The sequence below is a fragment of the Carassius carassius genome, chromosome 32 (assembly GCF_963082965.1).
Source record: "Carassius carassius chromosome 32, fCarCar2.1, whole genome shotgun sequence".
NCBI classification, from domain to species: domain Eukaryota; kingdom Metazoa; phylum Chordata; class Actinopteri; order Cypriniformes; family Cyprinidae; genus Carassius; species Carassius carassius.
Window position 1 is genome coordinate 5177340 of NC_081786.1, and position 23388 is coordinate 5200727.

General features: G+C 36.8%; 1 protein-coding gene across 3 annotated transcripts in view; it reads left to right on the forward strand.

The window, feature by feature from the left end:
* The window catches only part of LOC132112477 (kinesin-like protein KIF26B), an 88509-nt gene that overhangs the window by 23181 nt on the left and 41940 nt on the right, over positions 1-23388 (forward strand). For 2 of the 3 annotated variants that reach the window (XM_059519963.1, XM_059519964.1), the window contains exons 3-4: positions 2904-3521; positions 14223-14392. In XM_059519963.1, coding sequence (XP_059375946.1) covers positions 2904-3521; positions 14223-14392 — 788 coding nt within the window. The remainder of the gene's footprint in view (positions 1-2903; positions 3522-14222; positions 14393-23388) is intronic. The other variant, XM_059519965.1, reaches the window with a different exon arrangement.

Here is a 23388-nt window from a genome sequence, read left to right on the forward strand (position 1 = left end):
ATGGACCCCTTTTCCACTGTACTAGTCATTGCAATTTTTAGAATGCATGCAAAATGAGGCAGACAAGTTTTCTGGGTAAAGTTTGCACCTTATGTGGGGTTGCATTACCTTTTTATGGACACTTACCAGACCTGCATGACAGAACCACAAGCATGGTCAGAGATAAATATCTTAGATCTGTACCTTATGGTTCAGTGCTACCTGTTGGCTTTAGTTAGCTCTAAAATAGCGGCATTAACTGCAGAGGTCACCGCGTGCAATGTATGGGGCAGAGGGGATGCTGTCTGAGGATGGAAGGGATACACAATGCAGCTTGTGTAAGATGAGAGTCGGCCTCTAGATTTACACTGACAGCAGGAATGTGTGGTTTTAATCAGAACAGACCTTCAGTCTCTCCCCTTTACTGACTGTGCTCGTGTGCGGGACTTTGATTAGCTGGACTGCTGCCCTGTGCCCAGCCAAGAGGGTCCTGCCAGACCTGATGGGAGGTACAAGGTGTGTTAAGGACACTGTAATCCCAGAGCAGATGGATTGCAGTGTGTTTCCGCCCCACTGCAGCCCCTCCAACTCTGAGTCTATGATGTGTCAGAGACACATGATGCAGTATCAGACATGTTCAGTGCAACTGCTGTGTTGAAAATTGGTAAAGTTATGTGAAGTCACCCAAGGAAGCAACAAATTAAATCCAAATTGACTGTATTTTACCACAACCATTAGCCATTGCAAGGAAATAAAGAGAGGTGTAACATGGGCTCTTTTGGGCTCATTGAAGATCAGTCATGCCGCTGCATTCTGAATCATTAGTAGAGGTTTGATTGTGCTTGATGGAAGTCCAGTCAGAAGAGCATTGCAGTAGTCCAGCCTAGAAATGACAAGGTCCTGGACAGGAAGTTGTGCAGCATGCTCCGTTAGAAAGGGCCTGATCTATCTAAATATCCATTACAAGACCTATTGTTTTTTAAAAGTTTTAAAATAATGAAAGAAAATTGCAATAATCCTCTTACTCTTTACATACTTAAAGCATGGCGGTTAATCATGAATCTGCAACACATTGTCATTAGCTGCAGTTCTAATTCAGCCTGTCTGCATGCATAAATGAGTGTGGCCTCTAAACCCTAGTTTTAAGGTTAATTGTTATACTAGCTAGTTTAACGTAAGAAAGAAAAAAATTGTGAGATTGTGAGTCACTTAATTCTTCCTTGTGGTGAAACTATTTTGTGTAATGTAGCTTTAGGTCAATGTCTTAATCAAAAACAATACACAGATGGGATGCAACAGAATGAAAGATTAATTATATTTATTTCTGAGTGTCCACTAAGTCATTGCAAGTGTGTGTTTCTTCCCTTGTGTGATGAAAGGATGACGTCATTACCCGTATCTCAATTAATCTAATTAAAATCGTTCCTGCATCTTGACACTGCCCTGTGAGCATGTGCCAAAACATAATTATGATCTTCATTTCATGGAATGCTTAAGCAAATGGTGTGATGATGCACCAAAGCCAGATAATTGGCAGCTTTATGCTAATGAAGGCTTGGAAGACAGAAAAAATAAAGAGCAGACCAAATCCAGACTGACAAAGCATGAGAACAAAGGCGTTATTTGCATTATAATTGTATTCTGCATAAAGTTACTATACAAAAATTATGTGCACATCGTTAATGCTTGGTGAATATACCATCATCCTTAGATTTCAATTAGTCATTAATTGGTACAGTGGTTTAGGCTCATGGCTGTTAATCAGAAGATTGTGGGCTTGATCCCTGTATAGGAAGTTAGCCATGAACCAATCAGAACTTAAGCAAGGCACTTAACCCCAGGATGCACCGGGGGATTGTACCTGTAATAAGTCCATGGTGCTGCTCTGGGGTGACATGTGAATTTCTTAGAAATAAATTCCATGGTTGTGTGGTGATAAATTAATGATTTCTGTATCTAATTACTTACCAATGAAGATAGACTCATTTAGTCTGTTTAAAGACTGCTTACGGTAAGACAGTGGAGGAACCAAGAGTGTATGTTTGTCCAGAGGGAAGTTCAGTTGCTCAGAGGTTGTTCATTCATTGCTTAAAAGACTTAATTGAGTTCTCAGTTGTTTCATCAATCAATATTTCCTCCTAAAACTAAATAAAGTGAAGAATAAAAATAGACATACAATGAAACAATTTGGTCATACAGTTTGAATACAGATTAATAGATAAAACAACGTGGACAGCAGCTTAAATGATTTTGTGTCAATTTTTTTATTCATTTATTTTAATGGGACAGTTCAAACAAAAATTAAAAATGCTGTAATTATTTTCTAATTTTTCATTCTAAACCTGTATGACTTTCTTTCTTGTATGGAAAACAAAAGAAGGTATTAATGTGGTCCAATGTTGTTTGGTTCCATATGTTCTTTGAGATATCTCCTTTTGATTTTTTTGCAGAAGAAAGTAAGTCATAAAGGATTGGAACCACATCAGTAAATGATGGCAGAATTTAATTATCCAATTTAGATGAAACATCTAAAGCAACATTTGATGAAAAGTATGTGTGTTTATATTAAAATTAGTATGGTCTGTTTTTTAGGAGAAATATCTGAGAATCTATAGACAAAAGTAGCGAAAGTCTCCATTTCATCTCAATGAAGTTTATGAGAAGCAATATAGAGAAAAAAAAGAGATTTTAATGTCAGTATAGGGACATTTTAAAATGTTCTAAAATGTTTTAAAAGGTTCTTTTTGGTGTTCTTTATATCATTAACATGTTCTTCACTCTTAAAATAATGGTTCTAAGAACTGTTCACTGAAAGATTCTCTAAGGAACCAAAAATGGTTCTTCATGGCACTGCTATGGCAATTTTTAAGAGTACATGTGACAAAATCCTCTATTTTCCCTCTTTGTTCCATCTATCTTCATAGGATCCCTCCTTCTCCCTGCTGCTCCATGATAAACTGCAGGTGCCCAACAGCACACGTAAAGCATGGAACGAGCGTGACGGTCGCTGTGATGTGTGTGCCACCCACCTGAGTCAGTTGAAGCAGGAGGCTGTCCACATGGTGCTGAGTCTGGAGCAGTGTGATGTATCTCCTGGCTCTCCTCCATCCTTGGCCTCCCTGGTGGGATCCCGCAGCATCCCCCAGGGTCCCACGCCACCTCGAGACTGGGCGTTCCTCCCTACAGGCAACCATTCCTCGGCCTCCTCCACCTCTGCTACCGTTTCTGCCACCACATCCAGTTCTACCCCAACAACCGCCAATGCGAGCAACGGCGGCAGCTCTCACCACTCAGCCTTCCCCAAACATGGATCCAAACCCAACAGTCTTGGGGTGAGCAATGGTGTGGAGAAGAAGAACAACTCGCCTGGCCACGCAGGAAAGTCCACAGAACCGCAACAGCCTCATCTACCCAGTAGCCCCAGCAACTCTAATGGAACTGTGTTGAGTTCTGTCGCACTCCAAGCTCACCAGTACCTGGACGGCACCTGGACATCTGGACACGTGTCAAGAGCCAATGGTGTCACTCTCTATCCATATCAGGTAGGCATATGTGAAGCCTTATCCATCTATCTAGCAATCTATCTGCTGTGTATTTTCATGCTTTTTAGAGTATTGCATCTCTATCTATCTATCTATCTATCTATCTATCTATCTATCTATCTATCTATCTATCTATCTATCTATCTATCTATCTATCTATCTATCTATCTATCTATCTATCTATCTGTATGAGGTTCAGCTAGGATGCTGCCTAAAATTAGACAGCTATCAAGACAGCTCCTAATTTCTTTTTTTTGTAACAAAAACGTAATTTTCTTATTCATGGTTGGAGGGTTGGAACACCCCTTTGGGGAGAAGTGCTGCCTGATATACTGAGGTGTTGTTTGCATATTGTGGTTTATGTTGTAATCTGATGATACAGTCCTTTGGGAGACCTAATGAGCATTGGTAATGTATCGGGTGGAAGGAATTACATTTTATATAGACTGCATGGGGTTGAGCGAACCCTTTCGAGAAAATCAATTTGATTCATTTGCTCGGACAAAACCCTAGTTGTTTTGGTCTACTGTGTCTGCAGTGACAGAGAAACCTTGGAAGGCTAGTTCATTTAGTTTCTCCCCTCTCTGTAATGGGATGGCATCTAGATTATATCACTGGAGAGCAAACAATAATTCCTGGCAGGCAGGTGAGTGACAGTCAGTCCACTTGAGACCTAATTCCTAGTTATTTCACTCTGAGATCCAAGGTTAGTGCATTTCTTCCCGCAAGAGTCAACATGTCATATTTGAACGAGCATTTGAATAAGGTCCAAATGAGAGATTTTGTTTTAAGAGGGATAATTCAGTCTTGGCGTATGTTGTCAGTCTTCAGTCTTAATAGGAAAAGAACTTGCCGCAAAGTGAACTGAGGCACTCAGGAGTCTTTTTAGTCTAAGTGAATGAAGTCACAGCAGGTTGATTAGATCTCATCAGAGAGATGTCTTCTCTGGAGTCGCAGTGGCTTATCAGGGAGCGTCAGCTGCTTTAGACTCTATTAAGTACAAGGGAATGTTGAATAGCATAGAATTAGCTGCTCTGTGGAGATTTGAAACTTATAAAAAAAAAATTGTTGTTGCCAGGATGATCAATGTTTCCTGAGCTGCATTCCAATTTACAGGGTCCCTATGTATTGTTCACTAATCCCATCTACTTAGTTTTGGTATATCTGTTTAAGTTCACTTCACTTGTCAAAATTGTTCTCTTTGTCTATGGGTTTTGCATATGATTAATATATTTGTGTAAATATAACATATTGTAGCGCATATATAGTATTAAATAGAATATAAAAAAATTAATATACCATATAATTGGTTACTCAAAATAGTGCATATAGAAATAGAAAATTCTTAATGTGGTATTTTAAGTTCATAATAATTCCTTCCAATACCTTTTAGTACAGAATAACGTACATACTTTTAAAGCATTATATAAATACAACATTTGGATGCATCTGCATATTGAATCCTGTTGCAATGATCTTGCAATGTATTAACCATTAACCAAAGATGCATGCAATTTTTTTCCCCTCTGAAAGCAGTAACCTTTTTTTAGAGACCGCAACTGCATTTGAATCATGAGCATAGCTATGGGCCATTTACTATTTTTTTGTTTTTTCAGGCACAATCAGGGGGGACAAGAGGAATATGCACTTAAATGTTTCCCCTGTGAGCATGCAGTAGAGTCTCAAAACCATTTAGAATCAAGTGTGAACACAGGCTGTTTATAGGTAGACATAAACAGGAATCTCTTAAGGAATGTTCAGGTGGCTGTGTTTGGAAATCGATGCTTTGATCTGGTTTCATTTAAGTGGCTGAGTGGGAAATGTTCCTTGATTCAATTAAAAAATTAAGTCTTTAAAATCCCATGTAGATTTAGAGGAATGTTTTGCAAATGTGTCCTTTCACTGAACTTGGGTCTTGAAACAAAGACACTTTTGTATGAGAATGATCTAACTAACTAGTTACAGTTGCAGGTCATGAGTTTGACCTGTGTATGATCTTGCAAGAGGTGTGGGATTCATCTGACAATGACAAGAATTGTAGGGTTTGTAAGTAGTGTATAAACAGTAGACGTTTGTAAATATGTTTTAGTATTGAAATGAAACCCAATGCATCATGGGATTTATTTTGAAAAACAGATACTGTATCTGTAATGCATATTTAATGTGGAGTTTGTTGTTGTATGGCTCTGCTTCAAGCAGTTGTGCATGCTTTTTAAGTCTGTTTCTCAATGAGACTTTCCACTCATGTACATCTGCAGAATTTGTTTCAAACATTTGCTTCTGCTCAGAATGCACAGATTCAACGTGAAGCTTTGCAGTAACCGCTGATTTTAATTAGGGAAACCATAAAGGAATGAAAATAATAACGTGATGTCACAGTCATACCATTGGACATTTCCAGTGATTACATTTACTAAGCATATTTTGAACAGATGTTATTTGGTACAGAAACATGAACACCTATTTGTTGTCATACATAGCCTTCAACTCACTTCATATAGAAATTCTTCATATAGAAGACCAATAATCTGGACCAAGTGTGGTTTTACCTCCTTTTCTTGTTTACCTAGAGGGGATATTTTGGAAGCTCTGGTGGTGGTTTAAACGAACAATAGTCTTTTATATTGAATCCACAGACTGGGGGATTGTGTTAGTTAGTGCATGTGTTTTTGAGAGAGAATGAGACATCCAGAACAGGTTGATTTTAATCTGTCTATCAGAAAAAAACTACTCTGAAATGTTGACATCTTGAGTGAATCAGGTGTTAATTATTTATTTCGAAGCATTTGAAAGTGTTAAAGCAATAAGACATTACATAATATAAAAAAATGTGGTCTCAGGTTTGTTTGCATTTGACAATGTCCTTGAATGTCCTTGACTCGTTGAGTCAGAATCTTTCTATTTTATAATAACACATATTTAAGTGCTTTGAAAGAAAGTTTGCTGTAATTGAACACAGGCACATCTAAGAATTTAAAGGAATACTTTAAGCAAAAAAAAAAAAACAGAGACAGAGAGAGAGAGAGAGAAAATTTGTCATTATTTACTAACTGGGTTTGACATTATGATATTTCGCTTAGAGATGCTCCAGAACAATGGATGTTTGATGTTATTGACATCAAACTTGTTTCAAAACGCCATATTTGAATTGCAAGCTGCTCTCGAGTTACGTTAGCAGTGAAAAAATGACTTTCTGAATTATGTGATGCTTTTATCATTTTAAGATCTTTTTTATTTTTTGTAGTCTGTTGTTATATATTCTGTAAAGTTCCTTTCAAAATCTTTCTTTTATAATTCATAAAGTTCCTTTCAAAATCGTTCTTTTATATTTATTTATTACATAAACATGTATAATACTTTTATATTAATAATAATAATTGTATAAATATGACACTTAAATATTTTTTATGTTTATCTTTCTATGCTTTATAAACCTACACATGCATTTTATTTAATTATTTTAGTATTTTATACTTTTTATATATTTTATTATTAACTATTGACAGAATAAATAATGAGCAAATAATGACAGAGTTTTCATTTGGGGGTGAACTATTCCTTAAAAGGCTAACATTTTGTCGGAGATTTCGGTCTTGAATGTGTGTTACAGTCATGATTTGAGTGTTTGATTTGGTCCCACAAGTTTCTCATGGTCTGAGTTTGGTGGGTCTAATCTTGATTGCATCATTATTAAACAGCATGATGGAACAAGGAAGTAATTTAGGCTGTAGATGGGGCACACCCTTTACCTCACTCTAATCTCGTCTTCCTTTAGACACACGTCTCTCAGCTCTCCCTTGTTCTGTCTGTTCTTCTCCTACTTGAGCTGAGCTCTGTATCTCCCTCTCCATCTCAATGAGTCTTCTGTGACTCTGCTTTTCACTTCTGTTTACTTTGGCTAAGATGTGTTTTATTTTCTGTATATACCCCCCGCCCCCACCCCTCGCTCTTTTTCATTGCCCAAAGGGCTGGTTTTGTGGACAGGAAGCCGTTAAGCTTGTGTTGGAGAGTCACTCCGATAGTGACAATTACCCTGGATGCAGGACCTTGTTATAAAAACAGTTTGTGTGCCACACACAGAGCTCTGACATTCCATGTGGACTTGGTCTTATCCCTTATAAAATCTCCTCAAGGAGGGCTCTTTTCTAAAACCTACATCCCTTTCTTTGGAGGAGGAATGTGGCTCCCATCCAACAGACACTTCCAGCCTCTATCCATGTCTACATCACAAAACCATTTAAAGGCATGACGAGGCAACTGCAGTTTTGAATATGTTTTTATATAAACTGTTGAATCTATGTTTATTATTTTGAGAAAAAGTCCCTTGTTAAACTGGTTCCTTGGCTGGAGTTTATGCTATGGGCAGAGAGCATCTGTAAGGCATAGGGGGTCTACTTTCCTCTGTCAAGAGCTATTAAATTGATTCATTCAAAGAGTTTCTCTACTTCATAGATTGTACATAAACTGAATACAAATATTCCCTATTTTACATTCATCAGGTCAAGCTAGCTGGCTACTCGCTACTCATACTCCTTCATGCCACAATCAATGTAAATCTTGCCAAAATAAGAACAGGAGAATTGCAAGAGTCACCACTGACAACAAAATGTGTCTTGCCTTAATGTTTGCCGTATGTTTACAAGAGCCATGCTGAATTGGATTGAGAATGTCTATTAAATGCCAATTAAATTCCCAAATTTGAATTTGATTTAAATTGAGGTAGCAAACATGATGCAGGATTTTTAAATTAAAATGAATTAAAATGTAGAATTTCAAAGAAATTGTTGAAGAAATTCATATGACAAATTTTTTAACAAGAAAAATGTAAATTTTGAACTTGAAAAAACTTTGTTTGAAAAATAAAAAATTGATAGAATGATGGTTCGACAGACAAATATACAAATAGAAACATGATGGATGGATGGATGGATGGATGGATGGACAAATATAGAGATACACTGATGGATAGACAGATGATTATAAAGGTAAATGGATGGATAGATTTATGGATGCATGGACAAATAGAAAGATGATGGACGGATGGATAGATGAACAGAAAGAGATGGATGAATGGCAGATAGACAGATTGATTGTTGGATGGATGATGGATGGACAAATAGAAAGATGGATTAATGGAGGGATGGGCAGATAGATGGATTGATGAATAGATGGATGAATAGATGGATGGACAAATAGAGAGATGGATAGACAGATAAATAGATGAATATAAAGGTGGATGGATGGATAGATTTATGGATGGATGAATGGATGGACGGATAGTAAGATGGTGGACAGATGATAGATGGACAGAAAGACAGATGGATGAATGAAAGATAGACAGATTGATTGTTGGATGGATGGACAAATAGTAAAATGGATTAATGGACAGATGGGCATATAGAATGATTGAGGGAAAGATGGATGAATAGATGAATTCAAAGATGGATGGACTGATGGAAAAACAGAAAATCAGATGGATAGATGAATAGCAAGATGGATGGATGGTACAGAAAGATGGATGGATTGATGAATGCAAATAGATGGAAGGATAGATGAATTGATTGGCAGATGGGTGGATGGATAGACAGACATATAGACAGATAAACTGAGTGATGGATAGACAATTGAATAGATAAAGGTCAGAGGATGGATGTATGGATGGACGAGTAGAAAGATGATGGACGGATGGATAAATGAATAGAAAGATAGGTGGATGGAAAATAGATTGAATGTTGGAAAGATGGTTGGACAAATAGAAAGATGGATTATTGGATGGATGGGCACACTAACTACTGTATTGTACTGTATTTTTTTATACTGTACCTCAGAGAAAAATATGTGCAATCCCCTTAAATATATCCCATGGTTTTATATCTCCAGTGTGTTATTCCTATCCAGGACTGTAAGTCCAGTTTTCCATCCCATCTGAATTGAGAAGTGAATGTGAACTGTCACACAGAGATATAGAGAGTGCTCAGGGGATTGTGAAGAATATTTAACTTATCCAGGAGAGGAGTATCCAGGCAGTGCAGTGTGTTCTGGCTTTAATTATGATGAATGAGGGTGTAGATGTGTGGGTGTGAAGGGGGCCACTGGGGAACGGGGTGGAAGGAAACCTCCACTCAAGGTTTTCTTTTAGATCTTTCTGTTCCTCTCTTGGGCATCAGGAAATGTCCATTCTCAGAAATGTTCTCTACCTTCCTCATCCATCACAGCTGCACTTGGCACCAGTCTCATGTAAACCTGGAGCTGGTGCAGTCACAGTGGGCATCCTGCTGTTGAAACACATGAAATGAGACATCCATAAAATTACAAGCGCTGGATATTGATTTCACACACGCACAGGGACGTACTTGGCAATTCGTCATCTGTGATGAAGTTGCTATCATTGTGCCCAGGGCATTGTAATATGCTTGAATAAATCACTAGAGTGATATTTCTGCAATATTGAGATTCCTCTCTTTAGTATTTGTAATTTTACAACATACTAAGACATTAAATATCACGTTTATCAAGTTTTAAAGTTCATGAAAGACAGGATCCTCTTGATAATCTGCATTTAGTTTTTAAAATAAGACTTGATTAGCATTAGACATTTATTTGCCTGGATATGTACAATCTTTTTATTTTAATATTTTTATAGTTAAATAACAGTTTTTCTAACATTGATTATTCTTAAACTAATCCATTTACTTTACGTTACTTTACTTTAATAACACTCTTATTAAGCATGGTTTCTTTAACTGTTTTATTCTATTTTATAATTTAACAACAGTTTTTTTAACATGCATTGTTACGTTTATTTTTATTAAATTTTATTATTTTTATAGTTTAATAACACTTTTATTAGGCATGGTTTTTAAACTGACTTTATTTTAATTTATTTTATTTTAAAAATATGGGATAGCCTAAACATATACATTTTTTCATATAAAAATACTGTAAGAAAACTGTCTAAAATTATGCATTATTTGCATTATTACATGCATTATTTGTAACTGGAGAACTTGGACAGAAGACTTGCCATGTAGCCGGCTGTTTGTCAATCTTTGAATAACCTTTATCTGACTGATATTAGAAATGCTATGATTTTTAATTTGGCTTTACATAGCCATATGGACCAGCAGCACGGTATGAAAGTCAAAGTTAATGTCAAACGGGGATGGATAGATGGATAGGGGCATTACATTTGGGCAAACAAAGGGCTACTAACAGACAGAGGAGAGAGAGGAGAAGTAAATGAGGGAGGAGAATGGATGGAGAGATGATGGGAGGATGGGCCGAGAGGTGCAATCTGTGCTGTTGGCACTGCTGGTATTTAATGCTCCTTCTTCTCATTCCTGCACAACAGATGGCAAATCAGCCGTCGGTTCCCAGATGATCTGACTGGCTATGAGGATAGAATTGCTTCATGGAAAACAAATATTCATTGAAGATTTAGAAGTATTTTTTATAAAGTCCATATTGTACACTTTTATTGCATTCTTTAGTTTTATGGAGATTTTTTTTTTTGAGAATTATAGGCAGGGTAGGTAAAAAAATGTATAAAAAACTTTTTTTCCAAATTTGTTTAAACTTTATTTATATATCAATACATAATTAAAATGTAAGTACTCTGAAAAAGAAAGTATAAAAATCGAGTGTCTGTAGACCTCTCACGACTGTTTTAAAGACAGCTCATTATTTCCATTCACTCCACCCCCTCCCTTCTGGGCTCCTTCCAAAGCCTCTACTATGGCTCGCTAAGTAATGTTATGTTAGCTATATTACACAGCTACGTGTGCTAATGACACATGCTTCATGAAAAAAATATGTATGATCAAAATACAAAAAGAAAGATTTACCTGTCCAGCAGAAATAAAGCCATCAAGGAGTCACTTTTCAGCCCCTTGAGTTCCCTCAGTTCTCGTCATCGCTGGAAAGCCACGCCGATATAAACTCGCGATTTATTTCTTTGTTTATCCAAAGACTTTTTGTTCATTGCCTTTTCTTGTACTGTTACTGTCTTACTTTTTTTGCCTGGTTTGCCTTCACTAACTGCATAGGCTGGTACTGTGAAATTTGCTTGCTGTTTCTCTGCCATTGTTTTGGTATTCCTAGGATCCGTGCCTGTTGAATTCCTCAAATAAAACGTGCACGCGCAAGTGGGCAGGTCATGTGTGGCAAAAGGGTGGTTGCCATGGTTGCGAGAGAGTGACAGTCGCCTAAGCCAATCCTATGTTTCGTCCCGAAATGGAAATAATGAGCTGTGTTTAATACAGATTAAACGGTCTAGAGTCACTCTATTTTTATACTCTTTTTATTAGAGTACTTACATTTTAATTATGCATTGATATATATAGAAAGTTTAAACAAATTTGGAAGAAAGTTGTTTATACATGTATTACCTACCCTGCCTTTAAACAGACTCTTTTGCCTCTTTACCTTTAAAGGGATAGTTCACCCAAAAATGAAAATTAGCTGAAATTTACTCTCAGGCCATCCAAGATGGAGATGATGGCTTGAGAGTGACGACACCCATCCACTGCAGAGGATCCATTGGTGAGCAAGTGATGTAATACTAAATGTTGGACGGCTTGGACGGCTTGAGGATGAATACATTTTTAGTACATTTTCATTATTGTGTGAACTGTTTCTTTAAGACTTATAAATTATCTGTCATGATCGACTGTTTTTGAATACTTAATAGGCTTATATATATTAATTTGCTCATAATTCTAGCTTCGAAACACCCATTTTAGCAGCTTAGCTTCCATAATTGTTCTGGCTTGGCTTAGGGAGGGAGATTTGCGTGATCAGAATTAGATAATGACTATTATGTCATAAGATCATCGTTTGACAAGTGAGTACCGAATGAGCAAGACTTAGCTTTGTGTACTAGCCTAATCCATTCATTAATAAGGGATAAAAGCTTTTTAATATTTTTCAAATTGCCCTCTGTACTGAGCCTTCTAGACTGACACTTTCTTCAGTATGTCGTAGGATAATATTGTTTATGATGATCACTGTTATATAAATCTATACTGATTTGTTTTGATGGCAAAGAATCAATATAGTGTTCATTATTAGCTGCACATTATCAAGTTTATTAATGGTTTGTGGTTATTCCCGTGACATTTCATTCCATACATTTTACTCCAACAGCTACTGCAGTTGTCAAATGCAAACACACCTACTGTAAATCCAGTGCTCGGTCACATGATGTCTGCCCAGACCAATGCTGCGTTAAGGAACTGTAACGAGTGCAGACACTCCTAAATATACCTGTCAGTCATGTGCTATCATGGAGTATTTTAAGACGGCTGTGCGTTTTGTCACCATACCTGCAGCCAGACTGAAATAACACATGCGAGGCTGTGAAGACACCATGAGCCTTTGGCTGTGAACAGCTCAGTTTAGACTCTCGTTCTCTGAAGTGTGAAAGTCACTGTTGGTGCTGGTTGGCCTGTTTGCAGAAAGTGTCTGTGTTTGATAAAAGAGGCTATGGAGAAAATGTGATTATTTTACACATGAAGCAGATTATATATAACACAAATCATAATTGATTGTTTCTTTCTTACAGTTTGAACACTTAGTTTTTTTTTTGGTTTAGTTTTTTTTTTCTTTTCATAAAATTCATTTGAGAAATTATCATTTTATTTTAATAATCATTTTTATAAAGATCACATTCATTTTTTTATTTGTTACAATACCTTCATTTTTTTACATTCATTCTTATATTATTAAATGTATATAATAGTAACTATTATGATTATGCATACAATCTAATAATAATAATGCAATTTATAATAAATATAGCTCTAGTATTTTTAAGAACATTAGTGTCTTGCAGAGCTTGGCCTTGTGAAGAATAATCAAAGTATTAATTGTGAAAATATGATGTTATTTTATGTATTTATGCATTTAGCAGTGAAATTAGACTTATAAAAATATTTCCATCACGCAGTGTAATTAAACAATATATTTGGTGGAAATTACTCTTTTGTGGAAATGTGTTAATACAATCATATGTAAAATACATAAAAATGATCTTGTGATACATGTACGTCTAATGCTGGGCATTTTAGTGACAAATGCACAGATCTGGATTCTCTCACTGTCCATCCAAGCTTATCTGGGTGAGACTTTCCTACATTTGTGAAGCATTCTGGGTAAACACATAGAGGGCTGCTGGTTGATTGTACAGCAGAGCTCATCCTCCTCGGGGACCCGTGTGTCCTTATTTGGGGTGAAACGACAGACCCCGGCCCACAGCAACAGCAGTGCCCTCACCATCTATTTACAGCTGGGGCAGGGGAGGGAGTCCGGATTATTTCCAAATCTCCCTGAGTGGGTCTGGCTGAATGCTTGTTTAAGAAAGCCAGCCGTGCCGTGGGTCCTTCACAGCACAATTATCAGGACTGTTTCTCATGACTCACGTCTAAGCTGAGTTATTTATCTGAAGGCCTGGCAGATTCTGCGCTAAACTTATTCACCCAGGACACTTTCCAGAAACGCTGCTATAGTTCAGACACAAATAGAAAGAGTTTTAAACCCCTTTTCCCATGCATATCTGTGAAATAAGAGCCATGGGGGACATAAAATACTGAGAACACTACCTGAGCTTTATTGCATTTGTTTATCTGTAAATAGAGCCATTTGCTCTCATTTAGTTGGCTGTTTTGCAGATACTTTTTAATACCCATGTTTACTTGCATACAGATTTCTCAGATGGTGTCAGAAGGCAACCGGGAGGGTCTAAATGAAGCCGCTCTCAATCGCTACAATGCTGACCGGCCCAGTCCATACAACAGCCCTGCTGCCCCACCTCCTGCCACGGTCACCACAGCGCCCTCCAGTGGCACCTCCGCTGCTGCATCCTTCTTTGCCAGGTAAGACTCTGGGTTTGATGTCACATGACCTCAGTGGACTGTGGTTTCTTACAATTCTGTGCTACACTCTTAAAAAAAGTGTCTTTTTTGGAATCTAAGGTTCCACGAATCACCTAGATTTCACATCCATAGAAACTTTCCATGTCACAAAAGATTAGTTATAGTGGAAAAATGTTTTTAAAATGTAGAAAAAATGTTTCACAGAAAGGTTCTTTAGGGAACCAAAAATTATTCTTCGACTGAACATTATCACTATCATGTGACCTACAGTGCTATGTTGCTGTTATGGCTTCATCTGATAGTAATGTGACCATTTGATGCATACTTGAGAATCTCAGCTGAAGTAGTACTGTACGTCATATGGTAATTTTTGGTCTACTGTTTCATGCATACTGCATATTTGGCAACATAAACTCAATTGAAAAATGTGCCTCTACCTACATTTCTTTTGCAAAACTGTAAAACACATACATATAAATACAATTCACACTAGTGGCAGTAAACAAAAAAAGTATTTTATTCCTGGTCACATAAATTCTGAGAAAAGTGGCAGATTTTCAATAATATAATTATGACCTCAAAATGCTTTTAACATGGTACATGATTTGTAAACTACAGTAATAGTTTTTCACATGTGCATCACATAAGCAGCTCCATATGTGTGGCTTTTTTGACATAGTAAACTTGCTTGATAGCTCACCTGGTACAGCACTGCACTTGGGATATGTAGGACTCAAGTACGAATCCTATAAATCATGAGTCACGATAAGAGAATTCAAAGATTTGTTGAAGCTAAAATGGCATGGTTTCTACAGCAAATGCACTTTAGGTCATGTTTGCTGTTGTTAACACTATCTTATAGGTTTAGGTTAGGTTTTAGTTAAGGTGGTAAGTTATTTTCAAACTCAAAACAGTATTCAAATTTTAGTGCCAATTACTAGACATGTATACATTTTATATTACAATTTCGCAAGAATCATCTGTTTTCAGTAAAACTGAACCTGTTTTTTAGCACTACTTACTGGACATTTCACTTTGAAAAGGTAACAAATGTATATATATATTTCAATATATCAATATATTGAGTTCAATATATTAACATATTATAATATATTGAAATTATATTGAAAGAAATGCAATATCATTTTGTAGAAATGTTGCTACAGGTGCTCTTTTCAGCCAATAATTTTGAATCACCATTGAGATTTGTTTTGTTAGCATGCTAATTTTCTAGCAGGAGTTGCTGAATATAATTTAAAAACATGATTCAAGTAGACAAGTAATAGATTTTTATCTACTTTAATGAGTCCTTCCTACTATAAGAGAGCGCAGTGTTAAGAAATGACAGCTTCCCTTCAACAATCTGCTCTTTTTTTAACATTTTGTACCATGGTCTGAATACCTGATAAGCTTGACGCACATCTGCAGTCAGCCTAAAAACTCTGTCGCTTCAAAGTCATACAGTGGGTGTAGAGGGATTTGGGGTCAAACACTGAGAGTGTTTGCATGTCCTCTCGAGTTCGATCCTTCACTCACACTCATCGTCACAGCTGTCAGTTGTCAACAGGACATTTCTCACATATGTAAACATACTTGCACAAATGCACAGACACTGGCAGGTGTTGTCATGTTAATGGTGTCATATGAGATGCTCTGATCACTGGGTGACTTTTTCCCATAGCTGTCTTTCTATAAAGAATCATCCGATCTAGTGTGAATCATTTGCTGCTATGATTGTGTGCATTGTCTTTTGAAACACGCATTATGTCATACTGCACTATGGGAAATACATCCTCTCCTCTGTCTAGTGATTCGTGCTCTGGTCTGTGTCGCTCGGTGGGGCCGTGGGAGGGGGCGAGGATATAGATCATGGGCTTTTATCAGAGCTGGAGTCGAGGAGGAGAGCACTGGAAGATAGCAGGAGACGGATGCCTCATGTGAAACCTCAAAACCTCTCGTTTTCGTGAGAGCCTCTAATAAATCAGGCCTACTACACGCAGCTGGATTTTATGAATGTATTTGTATCAGAGGGCTACAGCTGTGGTGGCACTGTGATTTTATCTTCTTCTCCTCCATCTTATTATTTGTGGCCACTGTGCCAAACGACAGGCCAAAAATGAAAGGAAGAATTCTCACCTTTCAATTAAAGCTATTTAGGGTTTGTGCAGGTTTTATGAAGGTAATTTGAAGACCTTTTTAAGACCAAGTAAAGAAAATTTTAGGTCCAAACTGAATTGAGCACAATTTAATATGTCAGCATATTTTATAAATGTAAATGTTTAGGGAGCAGAAAATAAGTTTCAACAGATCTCCATGACTTTTTAATTCATTTGTCAGAAAAAAACGTAACTAGAATATGGAAGGAATGTTTACTTAACTTTCTGATCACACTATAAAAAAAGAAAAAAGTTATGTTTTCTTAGAAACTGATCAAAATGAACAAATATTTGCCAACAGGTTTAAAAATAATAATAGTTCAATGGTTCATGTTTTCTTACCTCATTGGCAGCTATTTGTTCTTTTAAATATAAACTCACTTATTTTTGCTTAATTTCTCAGAAAACAAGACTTCAACTATTCTTTGTATACCATACATTTATCTATACTATACATGTATGATACATGTGACAGTGAAAGTGATGTGACATACAGCTAAGTATGGTGACCCATATTCAGATGGTATTGCAAGCCAAAGACTCAAACCCACAACCTTAGGGTTAGGAGAAAAACTCTCTAACCACTAGGCCACGACTTCCCACAAATGTATCGTGGTTTAAGGCTGTTTGGATATTTGTATTGAAAAACAAGACATAGCCTGGTCTTTATGGACTACTTTGAAAATATCTAAGCCTTAGAATTGTCATAGTAATTTAGATTTTAGTAAATTTGACCCTGTACCACAAAAACAGTCTTAAGTCACTGGGGTATGTTGTAGCAATAGCCAAAAATACACTGTATGGGTCAAAATTATAATTTTTTTCTTTTATGCCAAAAATCAATAGGACAGTAAGTAAAGATCATGTTGCATAAAGATACTTTGTAAATTTCCTACTGTAAATATATCAAAACCTAATTTTTTATTAGTAATATGCATTGCTAAGAACTTCACTTGGACAACTTTAAAGGTGATTTTCTAAGTATTTAGATTTTTTTGCACCCTCAGATTCCAGATTTTCAGATAGGTGTATCTCGTCCAAATATTGTCATATCCTAACAAACCATACATCAATGGAAAGCTTATTTATTCAGCTGTTTTGAAAAATGTAACCTTATGACTGGTTTTGTGGTCCAGGGTCACAAATGCTTTTTAAGTTTCTTCGTTTGGAAATTTTGGACTGTATCTTTTCCTAGAGTTTTCATGCCAGAACCATCACTGGGTCAGACCCTCAGACTGGTCTAACTCGGGTTGCTTTTCTAATTGATCTGACTTATTTATGATTTTCATTAAACAGAATGATCAAAACTATGAAAAGGGGGGTCAGAACTTTTGTACAATGAGACTCATAGTGCGTTGAAGCTTTCTATCACTAGCAAAGCTTAATGACTATCAAGGACAACATGCTATAACATACTAGCAACATACTAAAACATATTAGCAATATGCAAATTATGTTAACAACATGCTAATCGTGCTAAAACAACATGTAAATCATATTAAACTATGTTAAAAGATGTTAAATCATGCTGCAACATTCTATCTATCTAGATAACGGTCTAATCTGTCTATCATGATTTTCAAATAATTAACTGCTTGAAGTTATCAAGCCAACTTCAAAGTTTGTTCAAAATCTTTACTCATCTAGTTGGTGAATTGTCATTTGAGAAGGTCCGCTTTTATGAATAAATAAATAACTGTCCAAGGGTGTGTTACCCAAAAGCAAATACTGATTGTAAGTTGTGTTGTTAAAAACATTAAACTATTCAAAGTTGTGTGGTTGGAAATACAGATTTCTCAGGTTTCTGAGTAATTTGGTGTTTGCCTAAATAGCTAATGCTCTTGAGCAACATAAGCAGGCTAATACGCAGTAAAAGCCATATAATTCATTACATATACACATTTCATCCTACATGCTTAGTGTAAAGACTTTTTTCAAATAAGTGATGTGCAACTACATTCAAATGATGGATGTGCAACAGTTAGGCTACTACAGTTTGGGAAACAGCTGATTAGCTAGTTAATTTCTCCAACAATGCCTCATACTATGGTGGGTAAGCAGTGAGTCACATAGTTGTACAGGAAAAGCAGGACTTTACCAGTCGGACACCATGTGAAGCACTGTGATGCAACTCTGAAGAAATACCCAGCCAGAATCCTTTCACACGCTTTGTCGGAGAACATACCCTGAGCGTGTTTCTAAACGGAGACTTTAACATGGCTTTGAGGTATCACTAATCTTCCTGTCACAATCTCAAACCTCTGCGGTTTGATTCGTTGTCCTCAGGTGAGGGCAAGCAAAGCCCTTTTGAAAGTGAAGACGTGACAGTATAGTGCTAACCTCAGCTTCAACTTTAGTAGGAAACACATTTCCCTTTGATATGTCATTTGGGTGATATTAGATACTAATCTAGCTCACTTTAAAATTCAGACATTACACTAATTTATATGTTAGAGAGAAAAGTAAGCTAGAGAGCTAGAAGGTGTGTGTGTGTACGGTAAAAACAAAGTAATCTGATATGATTTATTGGTGCATGCAAAGAAAGACTTTGTAATCTTCAATTAAAATGCATTTACTTACTCTACATATGAAATGACTCCTAAAACACACATCTTTATGGATTATAGAAGTAAAAGAAAGTAATGGAAGTACATTTTTGACATTTAGATGAAGAACAAGTGTCAGGTCTGTGATAGAAACCTTCAGCTTCCTGATTGGCTGTTTAAATCACTTTAGTTGTCTGTTGATGATGGTGGCTGCTGACTGGCTGGTTGTTTTATCCAATTAGCTCACTGACAGGTGCCTGGGAACATGATTAATATCCTGCTCAAATGCTAATGTCTTTCCATTTATAGTTAATATTCATGAGAGGATTTTCTGTTAAAAAAAAGTTTACATTTTTCCTTGTTTTGTTTTATATCTCTCATAGCCGTCTATCAAATGTGTCAATGGGCAGAAAACATTTACAGTAGAAAGCACTTGGCAGCGCCTCTGCTTCTGCGATGTAGTATGGTTTTACATGAGGGATAAACAAATATGATTGATGACATTAAGCCTCATCTGTAGAATGAATTGTTAGACTGCTTGTGCGCTCTTAATCCCTGTGAGGGATCTTACTGTAGATGTATTGCTCAAACACTGTAAATATTTCTTTAATGCTCAGATCACAGAGAGGTTAAGAGGCGTCCAGTGTGATTTACTTGCTTCATATCAACCATGCTGGCAGAAACCAGACCAAGTGAATGTACTAGATCTGTGCTTCTCAACTGGTGTGCAATAGACAGCAGATGCAAATAACTATCTACAACTATAGTTTTAATTATGCATTAATAGGAAAATAACAAATACATAGGCTAACGAACCTGGGATATTGTAGGTAACTAAAGCTGAAACTAAAAATAAATAAACAAATAACTAAAATGAAATTAAATGTTAACTTAAAATAATATATATATACACACACACACACACACACACTATATATGTATAAAATTGTAGGTATATTTCTTTTTATGACAAACTGTTTGATAATGTTTTGGGTTGGCCCTAGTAAAACCAGTTAAAAACCACTGGCTATATAGTTTTAAATATTTTAAATGGTCCTCCCACGCTTCTTGTGTTGCTATTGCTTCTGCATTTTTCCACATGTGTCTGCTGCTCATCTCTTCTTTCGTAGCAGTGAAAGAAGGAAAGGAGCAGGAGAGAGTGTGTCGCATGATTTATAACCGTGCCCTCATGTAGCAGACAATGTCAGCCATCCTTCGGCAGTGCAAAAAGAAGGTTGTAAATTTCAGCCCAAGGTGCGGGTTTACATGAAGGACAGCCCTCTTTTGTGTATATATGTGTCTCAGCCTGTTGTTTGACAGGTAAAGACGATCCTGCCAAAGTGTGTGTACACCTGGCACACATTTTTCTCTTCGTTTGAAGCAGGACCGTGTCACACCCCTTGCGCTTTTCCTCTGGCCTCACTCTGTGCACCTGAAAATTTACAGACGTCGTAACATGCCTTCCTGAGAGAGTGCTGTGCTTTATGGGACAGGTGTCATGACCTGACCATCCGGATGCGTTCAGTTAATGATGTGGCAGGGCTGTCAAACTCAGCTGCGCATCTGTAATTTACACGCCTTCTTTCCAGATACCAGAAACATACTCTGTTCTTCTTTTGATATGTGATTCCCTCTCTCGATCTCTCTTTGAATTTCATAGTATATCAAAGTATATTATATATATTGCTGTTGTTTATTATAAAAACATTTATAATTTACATTTACCAAAAATGATTGCAAACAAAGTCATTGCAAGAACTGCATTTTGCATGTTTTCAAGTGACTATTGGTTTTGCACCTAAATGAATTTGTTTTTGAGCAAATTTTTGAATGAATGATTCATTGACTCGTTAATGACGAAGATCACTTGAATGAACAATGATTTGAATGTATCGGTTGAGGGAATGATTCAGTGATTCTTATTTCTATTTTATTTTATTTTATTTATGTAACTTAATGGTGTTTTGGACATGTTTTTCAAAAGTGAATTTATTTTATGTTTTAGTATTTTTATTTCAACTGTAAAACTATTAATAAAAAAATTAATACTATTTTTGTCATCTTAAAATAAAAAAAAAATAAAAAAAAAAGAGTTATTTTAAGAGTTATAGTTATATTTTAAGAGTTATAGTTTACTTTATTTTATTTGATGCCTGAACAGGAATATCGATATGAGGACCTTTTTAATAAGACCTTTTTCCAGTCTGTGAGTTGCTGTCTGCTGTTGGCACAGGATGAATAGCTGATCTTACTGCTGCTGCTATCTGCCTGCGTGAGAGACTCTATCATCAACCCTGCTCGCTGGAGTCAGGGGCCAACTGTCACCCCTGCGAAACCATGCCTGACTTTTCAACAACCCCTCCTCTGCTTTCCTCGGCTTCACTCAGCCATGTCACGTTCCTGTGGCTCTCATTTGTTTCTGCGGTACCCCTGATCCCTGGTCTCAGCTGCTGCATTTTAAGTAAGGACACACTGACCTAAAATGGTGCAGTGGGCAGCCAATATGGATGTGTTCTTTTAACGTTTTTGTAGAGCCTTTCAGTGTTGTGGTTTCTTATCTAGAGTTCAGGCTGTGTCTGTTCTGTATCATAGTCTCCATGCTTTCCTATATAGATCTTTATCTGTCACTGTATTAGTAATCTTTCATCCCGTTGTTTAAAGTGGGATTATGCAAGGATGTGAACACTATATTCCTAGATTTGCTTGTGGTATTCCAATTTTTTACACTCCTTAAGAAGGTTCTTGTGCAGTAAGGTGATCTTGCCAGCTTTCAGAAGCCATGAATGTAGCCGTATCAATTAGATCTATTTCTAGATCTTCCCTGGACCACTGACAGGTGTGCCATCCCAGGTGTGTTGGCATAGGAATGGGTCTCTCTCGTGCAGAAGGTAAATTGAGATCTCAGCTATGGCTCAATTCCAGGACAGGTCGTTCTCCTCCTCTTTCTCAATCCATCTGCTTCTCCTCCACCCTCACAGCCCTGCTGTACCCCCATCTAAACACCCTCCCAGAGCCCTGCCTGCATAAAAAGCTTTCTATGTATTTTCACATGTCAGTATTTGCATATACATGCAATTATATTTTTAGAATTACATTTAAATTATGAAAATAGATTATTAAAAATACAAGCATTTATTTATTTATTGCCTAAATAAAATAAATGGCTAGATTTCCTTGCCTGCCTAAAATGGCTTTTTTTCAATATTTATATTTTAACACGTCAGTATTTGCATATACAAATAAAGAATTCTGTCTGTCTGTCTGTCTGTTTTTTAGATAAATAGATAGATAACATTTAGGTGTGTGTGTGTATATACATATATTCACATACAAACAATTGTATTTTTATAATTTAATTGTATTGAAATTATGATGCTTTTTTTACATTATATATTTATTTCCTTAATAATTGATTACATTTGCCTGCCTGCATAAAATGGCTGCTTAAATTTCCCTTCAGAACAGCCGATTTACATTCTTCTAAAAAACAGAACCTTTTTGTTACTGTTCATTTCTAATACTGGCATTCTCGTTTCCCCCCTGAAGAAGAAGCTTTAATCAGAAACAGATTCCATGCACTGTATTCTGATCCTTTCACTGTGCTACAGATGGTTTGTGTGAACAAATGAAGGTGGGGTGTGGGGAGCGTACCCCTGAGATGATATAATGTGAGCAGCCATGCGGAACCGCTGCCACTGTCACTATGTGCAGCGCGTGTCAATTCGTTCATTAACTCTCCTGTGCTTCCATCTCCGTGGAGCTAAAGTGCCACCCCCCTCGACCTGGACCTTGCAGCGCTCCACCTCCTTACCATTTTACTTCACCGTGGCCCTTAAAACAAGCAGGGTCGCCTTAGAAAGCCCTCACATCAGCAGTGACCCCTCCTCTGCAGCCGTCTCTCCCCCCACACGCTGGAATGATGGATCGAGCTGCCGAAGTGCTGTGGCTGTGGGTGAGAGCTTTCATTAGTGTCCCTCTAAAGAGCACAGCCTGATTTATTCCATAAATATTCACCTCAGGAGACGCCTGTTCCTGAAGGCATTTCACTACAGCATGTGTGTATATATAGATACTTTGCTCTAAATTAGCCTATTCTTGTTATTTTAATCTAGAGCAGCATTTCAGATATATTTTATTCCTTTATTTGTGACTTTTTGAGGGGAGGCAGCTGTTGCTTTATGGACTATAAAGCTTTCACTGATTTTGGCCAAATCACCTTAGCACATTCTAAAATCAGTCGGAACACCTTAGCAACCACATAGCAACACTTAGGCAACCACACAGCAATATACTT